The sequence below is a fragment of the Rhincodon typus genome, chromosome 40 (assembly GCF_021869965.1).
Source record: "Rhincodon typus isolate 14 chromosome 40, sRhiTyp1.1, whole genome shotgun sequence".
NCBI lineage: Eukaryota > Metazoa > Chordata > Chondrichthyes > Orectolobiformes > Rhincodontidae > Rhincodon > Rhincodon typus.
In genome coordinates this window covers 10,252,169-10,266,291 of record NC_063371.1, presented here as the reverse complement: position 1 = coordinate 10,266,291, position 14,123 = coordinate 10,252,169, and the positions used below count along the sequence as shown (strand labels likewise).

General features: G+C 42.0%; 1 protein-coding gene across 1 annotated transcript in view; it reads left to right on the top strand.

Moving 5' to 3' along the window:
* The first annotated feature begins 1,383 nt into the window (after positions 1–1,383).
* The window catches only part of LOC109911123 (netrin receptor UNC5D-like), a 408,959-nt gene continuing 396,219 nt past the window's right edge, over positions 1,384–14,123 (top strand). Inside the window, exon 1 of the mRNA XM_048618665.1 lies at positions 1,384–1,652. Within this exon, the coding sequence (XP_048474622.1) occupies positions 1,580–1,652 (73 nt within the window). The 5' untranslated portion in view covers positions 1,384–1,579. The remainder of the gene's footprint in view (positions 1,653–14,123) is intronic.

Genomic DNA, 14,123 nt, shown 5'->3' with positions numbered 1-14,123 from the left:
AAGAATTGCAGATGCTCTAAATCAGATACAATAAGAGATTGCTGGAAAAGCTCAGCAGGTCTGGCAGCATCTGCGGAGAGAAATTAGAGTTAACGTTTCGGGTCGAGTGACCCTTCCTCTTCTAACATCTATCTGAATAACTAAATCAGGCCTCAGGTTAACATCTCATTTGCACGAACAGCTTGAGTTATGTGATTGATCCTCCTACCTTCTGACTCAGGGGTGAGAGTACTACCAGCTGAGACAAACTGTCGCTATGTAATACGCACTGTCTAACATTAATTATCAATCTAAGACTGCGATGTGAGCTGGACTTAACTCATGCATGACATGATGTTAATTATGAACTAACTGTGTGTACTATGATAGTTACATCATCTTGCTTGTGATCAAGCTGATTTAATAAGATAATTGTGTCTGTTTAGTTTGGGGGTTAGTCAATATTAAATGACACTTCAAGCAATAGAGCACTTACTACTATTGGTGTCTTATTTCAAATTAGTGTTATAATTTTATTTGTATCAGGTTTATATCACACACTGTGGAGTTTAAAATCTGACAGTTTTAGATTTGACAATCTCAGTCGTAAATTCTCTCACCAATATGCATTTTTAAAATAATTACCGATTTCCGCTTGTCATGTGCGACAATGTCATTTTGTTTGATCTGACATCCTGCGAGGTTTACAAACAGAAATGATCAATTTTCGATGCGGGGTTATGCAACAGGTTTTTCAGGAAGAAGCATAAAACACGAAGAACAAACTTTAATAAATCTCTGACGCTCGAGCTTCAAGGGTTAACATTGATGCTCTTTTTGCGGCAGTCCGTATGCAATGCTCTGAGGTTCCTGGATCAATCTATTAATTCGAATTCGCATGGTGCCTGCACTCGGGGAACAAAACGTTGCAGATAACGAGCAACCGGTTCACTCGGCCGTCTGAGATTAGCAAAAGGGAGGGGAGGGAAGAGTGTTTCGCCTCTGCCCATTGCTGGCAAAGGTCAGCTTTGCTTCCGACTGGGATCGGGGTTGGGGGGTGGGGGGGTAGGTGGCGCGTCTGGTGGTAGAAGTGAAGGCTGAACATCCGCCACCCCTGTTCCTCTCCGAGTCCGTCTGTGAGAGAGGGAAAGGGATCGCCTCCAGCCGCAGACACCGGCTTGTGCGGCAGAACCACACGCGTCTTGAGCCCAGGGGGCGGGGAAAGGGGTGCACGCGCCGGCCCCGCGCCCTCCCATTGGTCGCCTGTTGGATGTAACTTTCCATCTTTGGAAAGCGGAGACCTGCGGCACGGCACCGATTGGAGGAGCCCGCCTGTCAATCAAAGCGCCCGCGCTCAATCAGGTCCGCCTGAGCGCAGCAGGTTGCAACACACGCACACACTGACAAAAAGGGACCCTCACCGCGGAGCCGGAGTTTTGGTTAAAGTGCTGTCTGAAAGTGCGGCGTGAAAGGATCGGCCGCTAGACCACCGTCCGACTCCCTCGCCTCGAGAAGAGCCGCTGCCGTTAGAGTTAAAGAAATCGCAAGGCTTGAGGAGGTTTGGACGCATCCAGGATCCCTCCCACCGAGACGAGGGACCATGAAGAAACTGCTACTGGGATGCTGCTGGCTGCTTCCTTGGGCTCTCTGCGCCGCAGGTCGAAGGGAAAAGGGTAAGAGAGGGGGAAATAAAGTGCTGTACATTGTCATTGCCTTTTTCTTTGTGTGTTACAGCCGGTTTGTGAAAGAAATGACATGTGAAGGGCGCTACTGGGACCTGTGTCCCTTTCAGAGATGGGTGTACGCAGAGTGGTAGCCAGTTAAGTTCATAACAAGAGCAAAGAGTAGCAATCTGTGAACCTGCCACTTGGCAAGGCTGTTAAAATCGTGCTTGGACCAGTCTGCATAAAACGGTCAAACTCCCGGCATAATTGAGTAAAATGTGGTTGTGATTTAAGAGAATATGATGGCCAAGACAATCGTTTTCATCTGTGAGGCTGAAAGTGCCTGGCCTCCTGGAAAATAAATTGGACTGAGAGGCTGTAAACCGTGGACGGTGAACAGAGCTTCTATTTTTCACACCGGTATCTCTCTGACTGCAGGACACTGCATCGATTTTTCAATTACAGGATCGGAATGACCCGAGAGGATCGTTCAAACAGATCCTCTCTCACCTTCTTCCCGTGGCAGCAATGTTCATCTTCTGTTTGCGAGCAACAGTCCCGGAAAGAGACTCGCGAGTGTCCATCTCAAGCCGCCAGCGGTTCAACAGCCAACTCCCCAAACCACATCCCCACCGTGTAAAAGACTCCTCGACTTCAAAGTTGTCCTCCATTGAGAGATTGTAGTGCAACAATTTGATACTCCTAAAATGTAACAAACGGAAAGGTGAAATCGTTCCAAACTAATGACGAGCAAACGTTGTTCGAGGCGGGGAGCGGGAGACTTCCGAAAGGTTTCTTTTCAGTTTGTTGAGATATTTAGGATCAAGCTGATTGTAATCGCACAAACACTGGGCAGTCACGAAAGACAACATAATACCGCACACATGCCTGTATTTCGAAGTTCATATCTGAAGCAGGCTTTGCCGAACTGTCTTAGAGCTGTTTGTCCAGTAAGTTTCGGAGGGAGAATTTGGTCTGTTAAAATGCAATTTTCTACGTCCCGGCAGCACCTTGGAGAGCCAATTCCGAACAGAGACTGCACGGCATGTCCAATTGCTGTGTATAGGTAGATGCAGCGATTTTTTAAAAAAAATCCTCTGCTGATTTGCTGCGTGAACTCAACTGCACACGTGTACTTCGTCTATACTTTTCTGCGTGCTAAGTAAAATGCTAGGAATGAATTTCCTGTGAATTTGTGCTGAAATAGGCTGAGAATGGAAATTCATTTTTTCCTCGTATGTGCAATGGGGCTTGCGGTCTTCGCTTTACAAACTACATAAATCTTGTCTCTGTGTTTGAGTTATGATAGGTCAGGGTGTCCTGGCTGGTCATAGATCAGATTGGGGAAAAAAAAACTTCCTGCATTAGAACAGTGGCAGTAAGATACTGTAAATCTGTTCTGAGGAAGGGTCACAGGAGCCGAAACGTTAACTCTGATTTTTCTTCACAGATGCTGCCAGACCTGCTGAACCGTTCCAGCAACTTCTGTTCTTGTTCGTAAATTTAACTAGCCTGCCTTAGGGACAGGTGCTCAAATGCATTTCTCCTTGGATACAAGGGTTGAAATCTGCAACAAACATGCAAACTCTGGAATTGGGGGAATTTTTCTGATGCTTTGACATACAGAAATCTTTTTCAGAATCATTTTGGCATCTCTGTGGAAATTAAGGTTGTGTTATCCGTGTGATAAATTCTGTGCGCCTCAAAGTTTTTGATTTTAAATTTAGACTGGATTTAAGTCATTGCGCCACCCTGCTTGATTGATAGTTTTCAACCTATACAAGTGTGCCTCCTTCTGGAAGTCCCAGCCACTGCATCTGTCTCGGAAGCCCTCAAGACAAGTGGTGCAGTCTGACTTTCTCAAGGACAGTTGGATGTCTTTTCAGAAGAGTCCAGTGTTCCAGAAACAATCTAGGCTCTACTTAATCTGAACATTAGTGGGACAAATTGTGTTCTTTTCCAGTCTGATCACCTGCTGCAATAAAATCATTTCAATTGTATTAAGGTCAAAGAACAAGGCAAATTTCACATTCGTTAAACCTTCTTTTCAGCTTTTCCAATTGTTTCAATGCAGTGCTGTTCATCTGTACAAGTGAAGCAGGGATTGGCTGCTACCGAGTGACATGTGCCTACTGTACTCAGTGTAGGTTTGTTCAGGAGTTCTTTCCCCTCAGTAATACTTCAGTGTGTAGACCAGATGAAGACTTAGGACTGATTATCTTTGGTGAAATCTTTGGTAAAATAATTCAACATGTTGTGAAAGTGAACATTCTTTGGGAGGGAGAGAAGAAAACAAATTGAAAAGTTTTATTGAATGAAAATTTAAAGAATGTACCTTCACCAGAGATCACTCCAAACAGCAATATTTGTGCGGCTGAATGTTTGACTGTCATTCACTGCCTAATTTTTAGTAATGGATTTTTTTTTCCCAGGTGAGGGAACTTTATTTGCTGGGTTTAAATGTTTAAAAGGTTTTGTACTTTCCCCAACTTGTTCAAGATTTTTTGTGAAGAGAGAGCCCAAAAATACCTGAATTGAGATTTGTATGCATGGTGCAGCTGGAGTTGAGCATTTTGCCAGAATTGGGTAACTGTTAAGTTCAAACAAATTGTTGGCAGCACTGTGCATCACCATCTTAACATGGATAATGTGAGAGAATGCAGATGCGCAGAATTTATCAGACTGACGTGAAATTGGCATAATTCATTTCTCTATTGATTTGCCAACTCATCCTCACTCACATCCGGATTTTCTTCTCTTCCATGTCATCCTCCTTCCCTCTACGTTACCGGAAAAAACTTGTCTTTTTCATCTCCAAGAAAGCCGAGACATGAAAGATATAATTTAGATTTAATACAAATTTAATTGGTTTCACAGTGCTATGCTGCTTCAATTACTTTTTAATTACAATATTACAATTACAGTTAGATATATGGGTTGTGAATACATTCCCTGGCCCCAAACTACTGTAAAAGGTACAACAACATTTTAAAACTGTGGAGAAAGTCATCTTCTTCAAGGATCCGGCTGTTAATCCAGTTATTGTGAATCCAATTTTCAATTGCTGTTGATTGTATTTCTCATTCTGATTTTGGGAACCAGGGGCAGTATGGCAGAGGAGCTAAGATTCAGAGGTTTATCATCCAGTACCTCATGTAAAATGCATTTACCTTCATCCAATGCAAGTGGGATGTCTGGAACATTTGGTATATTATCAAGTGTGAACTTGGCTCTTGAGACCCATTTGTTGCTTACTAGTCTTATAATCTATTACTAAACTGCAACCTCCCCTGGGGGATGTTATTTATCATGTATAATAAAAGCCTTGCGCAGTGTGCATCACATTTTAAATGTGTGCATGTCACTGTAAGGGGTCTTCATTCTTCTGACTGGCTCATTTTGTCACTGATCCCTTCGCCGTCATCACAACTCATCATCACCAGCTAACAGCCCTGCACCCTACCCTTGGCAGGGACCACCAGAAGACATCCTACTACAGTGCAAATTTGGTAGAGTTCAGAGTGATAATTTTTAACTCAAAGTTTGTTCCTGTTAATGAGGAGACAGGTGAAGCAGTTGTACAGAAATCCATAACCTTAATGTGAGCCTTCTCAAACTACACAAAATATTCTGAATTTGAGAGTGTTCTTCCTGATTGAAAACCAAGATGAGAATCATCACTTATAGACCAGGCAGCATCAGAGGAGCAGGAAATCTGACGTTTCGGGTCGGGACCCTTCTTCAGACGGAAACGTCAATTTTCATGCTCCTTTGATGCTGCCTGCCCTGCTGTGTTCTTCCAGCTGCACACTGTGTTATCTCTGACTCCAGCATCGGCAGTTCTTACTATCTCTGAGTGAGAATCATCACCTTACTCCTTTGCTCCATCCCTACAACACTGTCTGCACTCAACTAGTTTTGGATAATTTTTATTGCTCCATCTTTCATCACCATGCTTTGAACTGCTCAGGCCCTACACTCTGAAATTCCCCCCTAAAACTCTTAGCCTTTATATCACCCTTTACTTCTTTAAGGCAATTTTAAAACCTCTTATCACAAGGGCACCCTTTGCCACTGTGCAAAGCATTATGATAGATAAAATAGAGCTGCAGGTGAACTTCGTAATTCACGGCCTTCCAAAATAACAACTGCAGATAAAGGAAGTCTAAAATTTAAAGGAAGAAAGAGAATGCTGGAAATGCTTCGTGGGTCAGGCGACATCTGTGGAGAGGTAAACAAAGTTCAAGTTTCAGTTGGATGATCATACTCTTTTAAAATCATTGACTTAAAAAAATTGCTCTCTTGTTCCTTTTCAACAGATGTTCTGCTGAGCATTTCCAGCATTTTCTCTTTCATATTGCATAATCTTCTAAATTCCACTAACTTGTAATCTGTACCCTCCACTTTGTGTGCATTCTTTTTTCTTCTGAGAAATAGTGTAATTTATATATCTTGAGGGCACAGTTGCAGTCAGCTTAGCTGAACCCAGTATGCCGTTGATAAAGAACCGTGACTGCCACCGGGAATACCTCTGGGTATCAGTCTATCCCTAATGAATTGGTAGGTTTCCCAGGTGACCATTATTTGTCTTCGACCAATTAAGTGTACAATATTGTGTAAAGCAATTATGTGGCTAGATTAGTAGGTGTACACTAATTAACACATTCCTGCCTTCTGTTTTCTGCCCAACTTCTCCATTCTTAAAATTGTTCCTTCTACAGGAGCCAATGACCATTCACGATGATATCATGCAAACTTCTGAATTAGTCAAGTGGGAGCACTGTCCTCTATTTAATTGCCTGAGTGTCCAAAGCTGATCAGTAAAGGACTCTCGAGTGTCTCTGTCATATCCTTTGATCATTGATTGACAGAGATCCTGTGAAAAATCCTGTCTTTTCCCAGTTAGTATTCCAGCTTTGACTGTTTCTCATTTTAACATAAATCTTAAAATCTTTGCCAGAGGTTTCATGGTGGAATTCAGAGGTGACTGTGAGCTGTAGCAAATAAAATAGTTGCAGATTCAGCTGATCACATAGCCCTTTATCTTGTGGATGGGAAAATGTGATAAGAGGTTGGGCAGTGGGTAGGATTTATAGCTAACTGCAGGGTATGGACTGGACTCAAATGCCTGTGTCGCCTTAGCATAAAAATGCACTTTGCATATTTGTCAACTCAGTTAGGTTCAATTTTCTTGAATGCACAGTGTAAATTAGAGACATTAAAATTAATTAATTTACAATTAAACTGACTCATCCTTTCATGCAACATGTAAGTGGCTCAATGTACCTTTTAAGTTTGTCTTTTTTGATGATTTTAAAATCAAATGCAGGACACAGCACTGTTTACTTAAGCAAAATATTTACTTATGATAACTAATTTTCACCTTGTACAGAAAAATCTGCACCAGGTTACCAAACTTAAACTTACAAATGATATAAAAGATTCCACTGTATTTCCCCCATTTGTGATTTAACATTTATGTTTATGGAAATGCATTATAGTAGAAATTTGGCTTCCAACCTTAGACAATTTGGGCCTAACCTCCTGATTGCACTCCAGAGGAAACTGTAATTTTGCAAGTGCAGACCAGGTAAAGATATGTTGAGTTATTGTAAGGTCTACTTAAGATGTCAATTGAAATCATAGAATGTAAAGAGGAAAGAGAATTTGACCCATTTACCATTGTCTCTTTCAATTAGTCATTCCAGTAACTGAAGGGGCAGGTTAGTCTTAATTGTCACATCAGTCATTTTCTTTCTTTCGCTTAAATTCGTGAGTGAAAAAGAAAACAAAGCATGATTATAAATTCTCACTAGACCTTCTTAACTAAAACATTAGCCAACGATATTTGACAATTCAATGAATCAGCCATATCCCAGTAGGGATTATGTTCTGTGCTTCCTTTGACTGTTGGCAAGACTCCTGCTTTTCATGCCATTAAATTTTGAGTTGAAGGCACACTCCAATACTTGATTTTATCTCACCGAACAGGCTAGCGCAACAGTGTGGATGTGCTTCATTGTCAAAAATGCCATGTTCTGGGCAGGCTAGAAAACCCTTGATCTGTCATTGATCTGCCTCAGTTTTACATTAAAATAAAATGAAGAACAGCAGTTGCATCTCCATGACATTTGACGATGCCAATTCCACACAGATGGCTGAGAAATATCCACCTTTCTTCTCAAACGAGGATTCTCCACCACTGTTGTTGAAAGGGTCCTGAGTTGTGTCCAACTTATTTTCCACACTTTTGCACTCATTCTTTCTCTTTCCTCTCCCCCAACACCAATAGGGTGCCCTGGTCCTCACTTCCAACCCCACCACATCCCAAGGACCATAACCCATCATTTCCACTACCTCCAGCAGGTTAGCACCACCAGACGCATCTTCTCTTTCGTTCCCTTGTCAGCCTTTTACAGGGACCTCTGGGACAGTCTGGCCCATTCCTTCTTCAGTCCTAAAACTTCCCCACATCCCACAGCAGTTTCCCATGCAAACGTAGCAGGTGCAATAGCTGTCCATTTGCTTCCTCCCTCCTCAGTATCCAAGGCCCCAAACACACCTTCCGGGTGAAGCAGCAATTTACTTGCACTTCACTCAATCTCGTCTGCAGCAACTGCATTTCTGTCTTGGGCTTGCTGCAGTGCTCCAGTGAGGCTCAGTGCAAACTGCAAGAACAGCATCACATTCTTTGCATGGGGACCCCACAGCCTTCAGGGCTAATGATCAAATTCAATACTTTTAGAATCTGAACACCTTCTATGTCCTTTAGCCAACCCACACCACAGGCTCCCTCACAAAATGGGCTATCTTCAGCACAGCCAATCCATTTTCAGCTATTTATGGTCCTCATTATCAGCTTTTCTTTCTCCGAATCTAATAAAAAAAAAACAAGGTTTAAGTTCTTGGAGATGCTTACAGAACATGTAACCCATTTTCTCTCAAAGTAGAGGTGATGTGCAGGATTGGAGGTGCAGGTGTCCAAACTGCAACCCTACCTCCCTGTTCAGTGGTTTGAAGGGATGGTGAAAGAGGCCATTCAGCCCATTGAGTCTGCGTCGACCATCCAAACAGCATGCCACCCAGCTCCAGCCTCCCATCTCTTTGTCTGGTTAAATATCATTTTCTCTCTCTGGTCACCATCTCCACTGATCTGCTCACTCCTTTACACCACCCTAACATCCCCAACTCCACCACACAAACCACCACCCCTATGCCTTCAGCAGAAATACCACTAGCTATGATCAGGTCTGAAGAAGGGTCACTGGACTCGAAATGCTTCCTTTGTTTTTTTTTCTCCACAGATGCTGCCAAACCTGCTCAGTTTCTCCAGCAACTGCTGTTCAATATACATTGTTGTACACTCAACGTGACTTGAGTTTAAAAGAGAGATTCTCCTTTATCAAGTACAAAATGGTAAACTACAGATAGTGCATGAATCTGGAAACTTTCCCTTAGTTGATGGGAGAGTAGATTTAACATATTGACCTATGCAGCATTTCCAATAAACGTACTTACAAGTTCTCTGGCATTATAATAAGCTGGCATTTTGTGGTAATTAGAAGTCTGTTGTTCATCAAGGGGTATTGATTATTTTTTGATGTGTTATATGAAGAGCATTGCATGAGAATAAATATCCCAGTTGTGGCTGTTAATTGTCAATTCTGGCTTCAGAGGGCATGGAAGCTTACATTCCTAACTTAAAGATAGCTGCCTGTATATAAGGAAAATGGTGGCTATGTATTTCTTTAAAATTACTTTTAAAAAGTATCTTTGGTCCGTGGGTATGTCACTTCCTTCTGAACTAATTCTACCTTTCTCATGCCATGATTCATCTTGTACAATTTAATATTTAACCAATTTTTTTTAACGAGTTGAGCTTTTTACTGGCAAACATTAGAGTTTCAGCCAGCCTAATGTGTGATGTTCTCATCATTGAGATAAGCAAAACATGGAGTCAAAGAGCCACTGATCCTCCAGGACACATTTGATTGCTATCATTGTCTATGTTTAAATCCATGCTGCACTTGCCCAAATATAGCATGTCATAAAATTTAAAATTTATAATAAAATCTCATAAAAATATATAAGTCCTTGGAGGTGCTTATAGACCATGTAACCCATTTTCTCTCTATGTAAAACTGATGTGTGGGGTTGGGAATGCAGGTGTCAAAACTGTAATCCTAACTCCCTGTGCAGTGGTTCGAAGGGATGTTGAAAACTGCATGCCTTGAAGAATTTTCCATTTCCTACACTGTGGAAAGATGCCATTCAGTCTGTGTGACCCTCCAAAGAGTATTCCACCCTCAGCTTCATCTCCTGCTCACCTCCAACTGTCACCCCATAACCCTGCATTTACCATGGCCAGTCCACCCAACCTGCACATCTTTGGACTGTGGGATGAAACCTATTCAGAGATGTTACTACACACCTTTGGAGTAGGTGGGACTTGAACCCAGGCCTCCTGGCTCAGAAGTAGGGACAGTACCACTGCACCACAAGAGCCCTCATGAATAAATGGATTTTTTTTAAAAACATTTTTTTTGCTCATCAATCTGTTCAGAGATTTTATGGTACATCTCTGGAGTAGATGGGACTTGAGCCAAGGTCTCTGGGTCCAGGGGTAGGGACATTACCACTGCACTCATAACAGGGCCCCCTCGAGGAAAATTGATAAATTTTGCAGTTAATTAAGTTCAGGTGTTCTGGCAGTCAACAGGGTGCCATTCTGACTGACTCCATCCTGTGTCCAACTGTGAAACAGTTCACAAGTTTGTCGAATAATTCATTCATTATTTTTAATAGCATCGGAAATGGTTACTTCATCAACTACCACACTGCTGTCATACAATTAACTTCTGATCTATCACTGTTATTAATCATTTAATAGAAGTCTCCCTGCTTTGTTTTACAACAGTTCCCAAAGGACAACCTTGAGTACCACAATCTGACCAATTCAAGAACCAGTTTAATTGCTGGTAGCAGATATATTGGTTTGCATTAGACCCAATGAGTGTTTTCCCACATGCTAACTTGGTTTTATAAGCTTGCTTCTTTTTACTGAAGCACACACTGGCATTCTCAGCTTTAGTTTACAATGCACTGAGGGTGAATGTTTTCCTCTTGGCAGTCTGAATTTCAACCATTGTAGCTTTTCTGTTTCAAAAATACAAACAAAATACACAAGATACAAACTAAACCTTGTAAAAACCTGGCATGCTTCATTTTCACATCATCATTAATTGGGTTCTATGAATTCAGTTGTTAAATGAAAAATGCTATCACAGGAGCCGAGAATCCTTCTACGTAACCTTGTAAAACCTTGCTTCAGTTTTCAACTTACGTGAAGGTAACTGCAGTGGAACGAGAGTTTTTGTGAAGTGTAAGTTCGTGCCACACAACTAATGCTGGATACACACTTCAGAAGAATACTTGCAGACAAGTCAGCTTCCTGACTTCACTGTGGGAAGTGAGGCCTGGGCAACTGTCAGGTTTACCTTCTGCAAATCCTTCAAACTGCAGTCAAGAGTGGAATAAGGACCAATTCTGGTAAGTGGCCTTGTGGCCAGTTCTTGTCCAATTGGAGACCAAATTTTAAGAGATTTGAACCTTGGTTGCCTAAGTGTCATTCTCCTCTGATCAATAAATGCATAGAAGGGGCAGAAGATGACAATATTTATAGCCACATTGCAGCAACATCCTGCTGTAGGCTGTCCTCTGATGAATCATGTACTACTGAAGGGTTTTTTGGAATTCATATCACTGAGGCTGCAAAAAAATCCTATTATGAGCTGCCATTCCTTTAAGCCGGAGACAGCTTTTGTTTTTTCAGGATCCACCTTCACTTGTGTTATGACACCGGTTTTGCATTCCCTTGACTCCAATATTTCATAGCAAAAATGAACAATATTCCAAGGTGTTTGCATCTCTTGATGTATAGGCATGTCCAATTTCTCAGGTTCACTGTAAATAATTGAAAACTGCGTTTTCATTTAGAATTTGTATGGATCCAACATGATTCATGTGACGATACAGTATGAAGGAAGCCATTTGACCCATTGAGACTGTACTGACTCTTTGAAAGAGCTATTCACATAACCCCACCCCCCCGCTTTTTCTTCCACAACCCTTCAAGTTCTTACCCTTGAAACATTTCCCTAATTTTCTTTTTAAAGTTTCTCAAGCTGCTTTGAAGTACTACATTCCAGGGTGTAAAACCTCAATGCGTAACATGATATTTTTAACCTCATGTCACCTGGGTTTCTTTGCCGTGTTAGTTGATGTGTGCCCTCTGGTTACTGACCCTCTTGCCACTGAGAACAGTTTGTCCCTATTTGTTTTATGAAAATTATTCATGATTTTGAACACCTCTTTTAAATATTCCATCAACTTTCTCTGCTACAAGGCAAGTGAATTTAGCTTCTTCAGCCTCTCAACAAGACTGAAGATGTGTACCCCTGGTGCGATTCTGGCAAGTTATCGCTGCGCTCTGTCCAAGACCTCGAAATTTCACTTGTTAAACACTAAATATTTGAAATGGCTGTGACTTGGCACCCACACGATCATGGCCTTTATTTGCAGAAGATATGAACTCAATTGGCAAGCTCAACATGAAGAGTCAGCCTGGAATGCAGTTGATCTTTTACCTGTCAGAGCTTATTTTCAAAAAAGTGCAGACTACAAGGGAATATGATTGTGGAAGTTGTATTGTTGTTGAAGCTGTTAGTGACACTTTTAAATTTGTTCCCTTTTGGATAAACATATAGAGTCACAGAGTCATACGCTTGGAAATAGACCCTTTGGTCCAACTAGTCTATGCCGAACATATTCCCAAACTAAACTACTCCCAACTGCCTGTGTTTGGCTCATATTCCTTCAAACCTTTCCTATTTATGTACTTATCCAAATGTCTTTTAAATCTTGTAACTGCACCTGTATCCACCACTTCTTCTGGCAATTCATTACACATGCTAATCACTCTCTGTGTCAGAAAGTTGCCTCATGTTCTTTTTAAATCTTTCTCCTCTCACCTTAAAAATATGGCTCCTAGTTTTCAACTTCTCCGTTTTGGGGAAACAACCTTGGCTATTCACCTTATCCATGCCCCTCATGAATTTATAAACTACTGTAAGGTGTTGGCACCTCCTGGGAAGTCACAGTGGTACTACTGTATATGCCATGCAGACAATTGAAAGGTCACCAGCCAGTCTTGGCTGAGATCATGCTTAATGGTAACATCAAGCCTGTGGCTGCTGAAGGCAAGACACCCACCCATCACCCAGATCCTCTTTCGATCCCTGGACTCAGGTGAGAGTTGATGGAAGGGGTTAATGGACCATGGGGTTGTGGGAGAGTAGGGTGAGGTGGCTTAGCAGCAAGTGTAGGGGAGGTGGCTCTCAGACCCCTTAGTTGCCGACAGAAAGGTAGGAAGGCCGGGAATAGGCCTTCTCACAACAGACTTGGGAGTGGAGGAGGGAAGGTGGTGGGATCTTGATCCATCACATCGCACCTGATTGAATGCCTTCTCCACCTCTGCCCCTGCTACGGAGAAAGAGCATGGCAGACTACCCGGTGTTATAATGTAGGCTGGCACAAACTGCATCAGGTAATGACCAGATTAATTTGTTTCAGTGGCTTGTTGGGGAATAAGTATTGGCCAGGATGCCAAGATTGGTTTCTCAGCTCTTCTTCGGAACAGTGTGATAGGATCTTCTGTGTTCACCTCAGTAAACAGATGGGGCATCAGTTTAAGTCGGATGTGAAGTACAACACCGCCTCAGTACAGCACTGGAGTGTCTGCATGGACATTTTGTGCACAAATCCTGTCTTTAAGCCCGCAACCTTCAGAGACTGAAGTGTTACCAGCTGAGCCACAGCTGAAGAGAAACAGAGGATTTTGCTTGGCCTTTGCATTACTCTATATTTTATTAATCTTTCCACAAAAACCACTATATAATGCAATTTTAACCAGCTGGAGGTGGATGGGTCTATCTAGAGCTGTGGGAGCCTGAGATTTGGTATTGCTGCCCGAGATGCAGGTTTTCCAGATGGTGACATCAACTTCCTACATTCACTGGCACCAAATCAGCATTTGGGCTGGTTTGAAGTTGCAGCACAGCTGTTGAATTCTCTGGATTATCTTTTGGTGGGATTCTATCCTTTGACAATATCACTACATTGCAGAAAGGAGAGAGAGAATCCACACTTGTTAACACACTGATCCACTACTACAAAAATGTCAAGTGTAATGTGTATGGAAGTGGGATTTTTCTTCATAACATTGGGAGTGTGTTAATGAAAAATAGGTTTCGTCATTGTGTTTTTTTCAATCCTTCCCTTATGCTTGAACTAAGTTTCCCTGCAGATCACTGCTGGCTCATTTTGGTCCTTCACATCTTCCATCCTGGTTCTTTCAAAGTTGTATCTTCCAGCCTTTGGCTGCTAACATTGTCAGGTCTTGGCTCCCACTTATCAATTTGA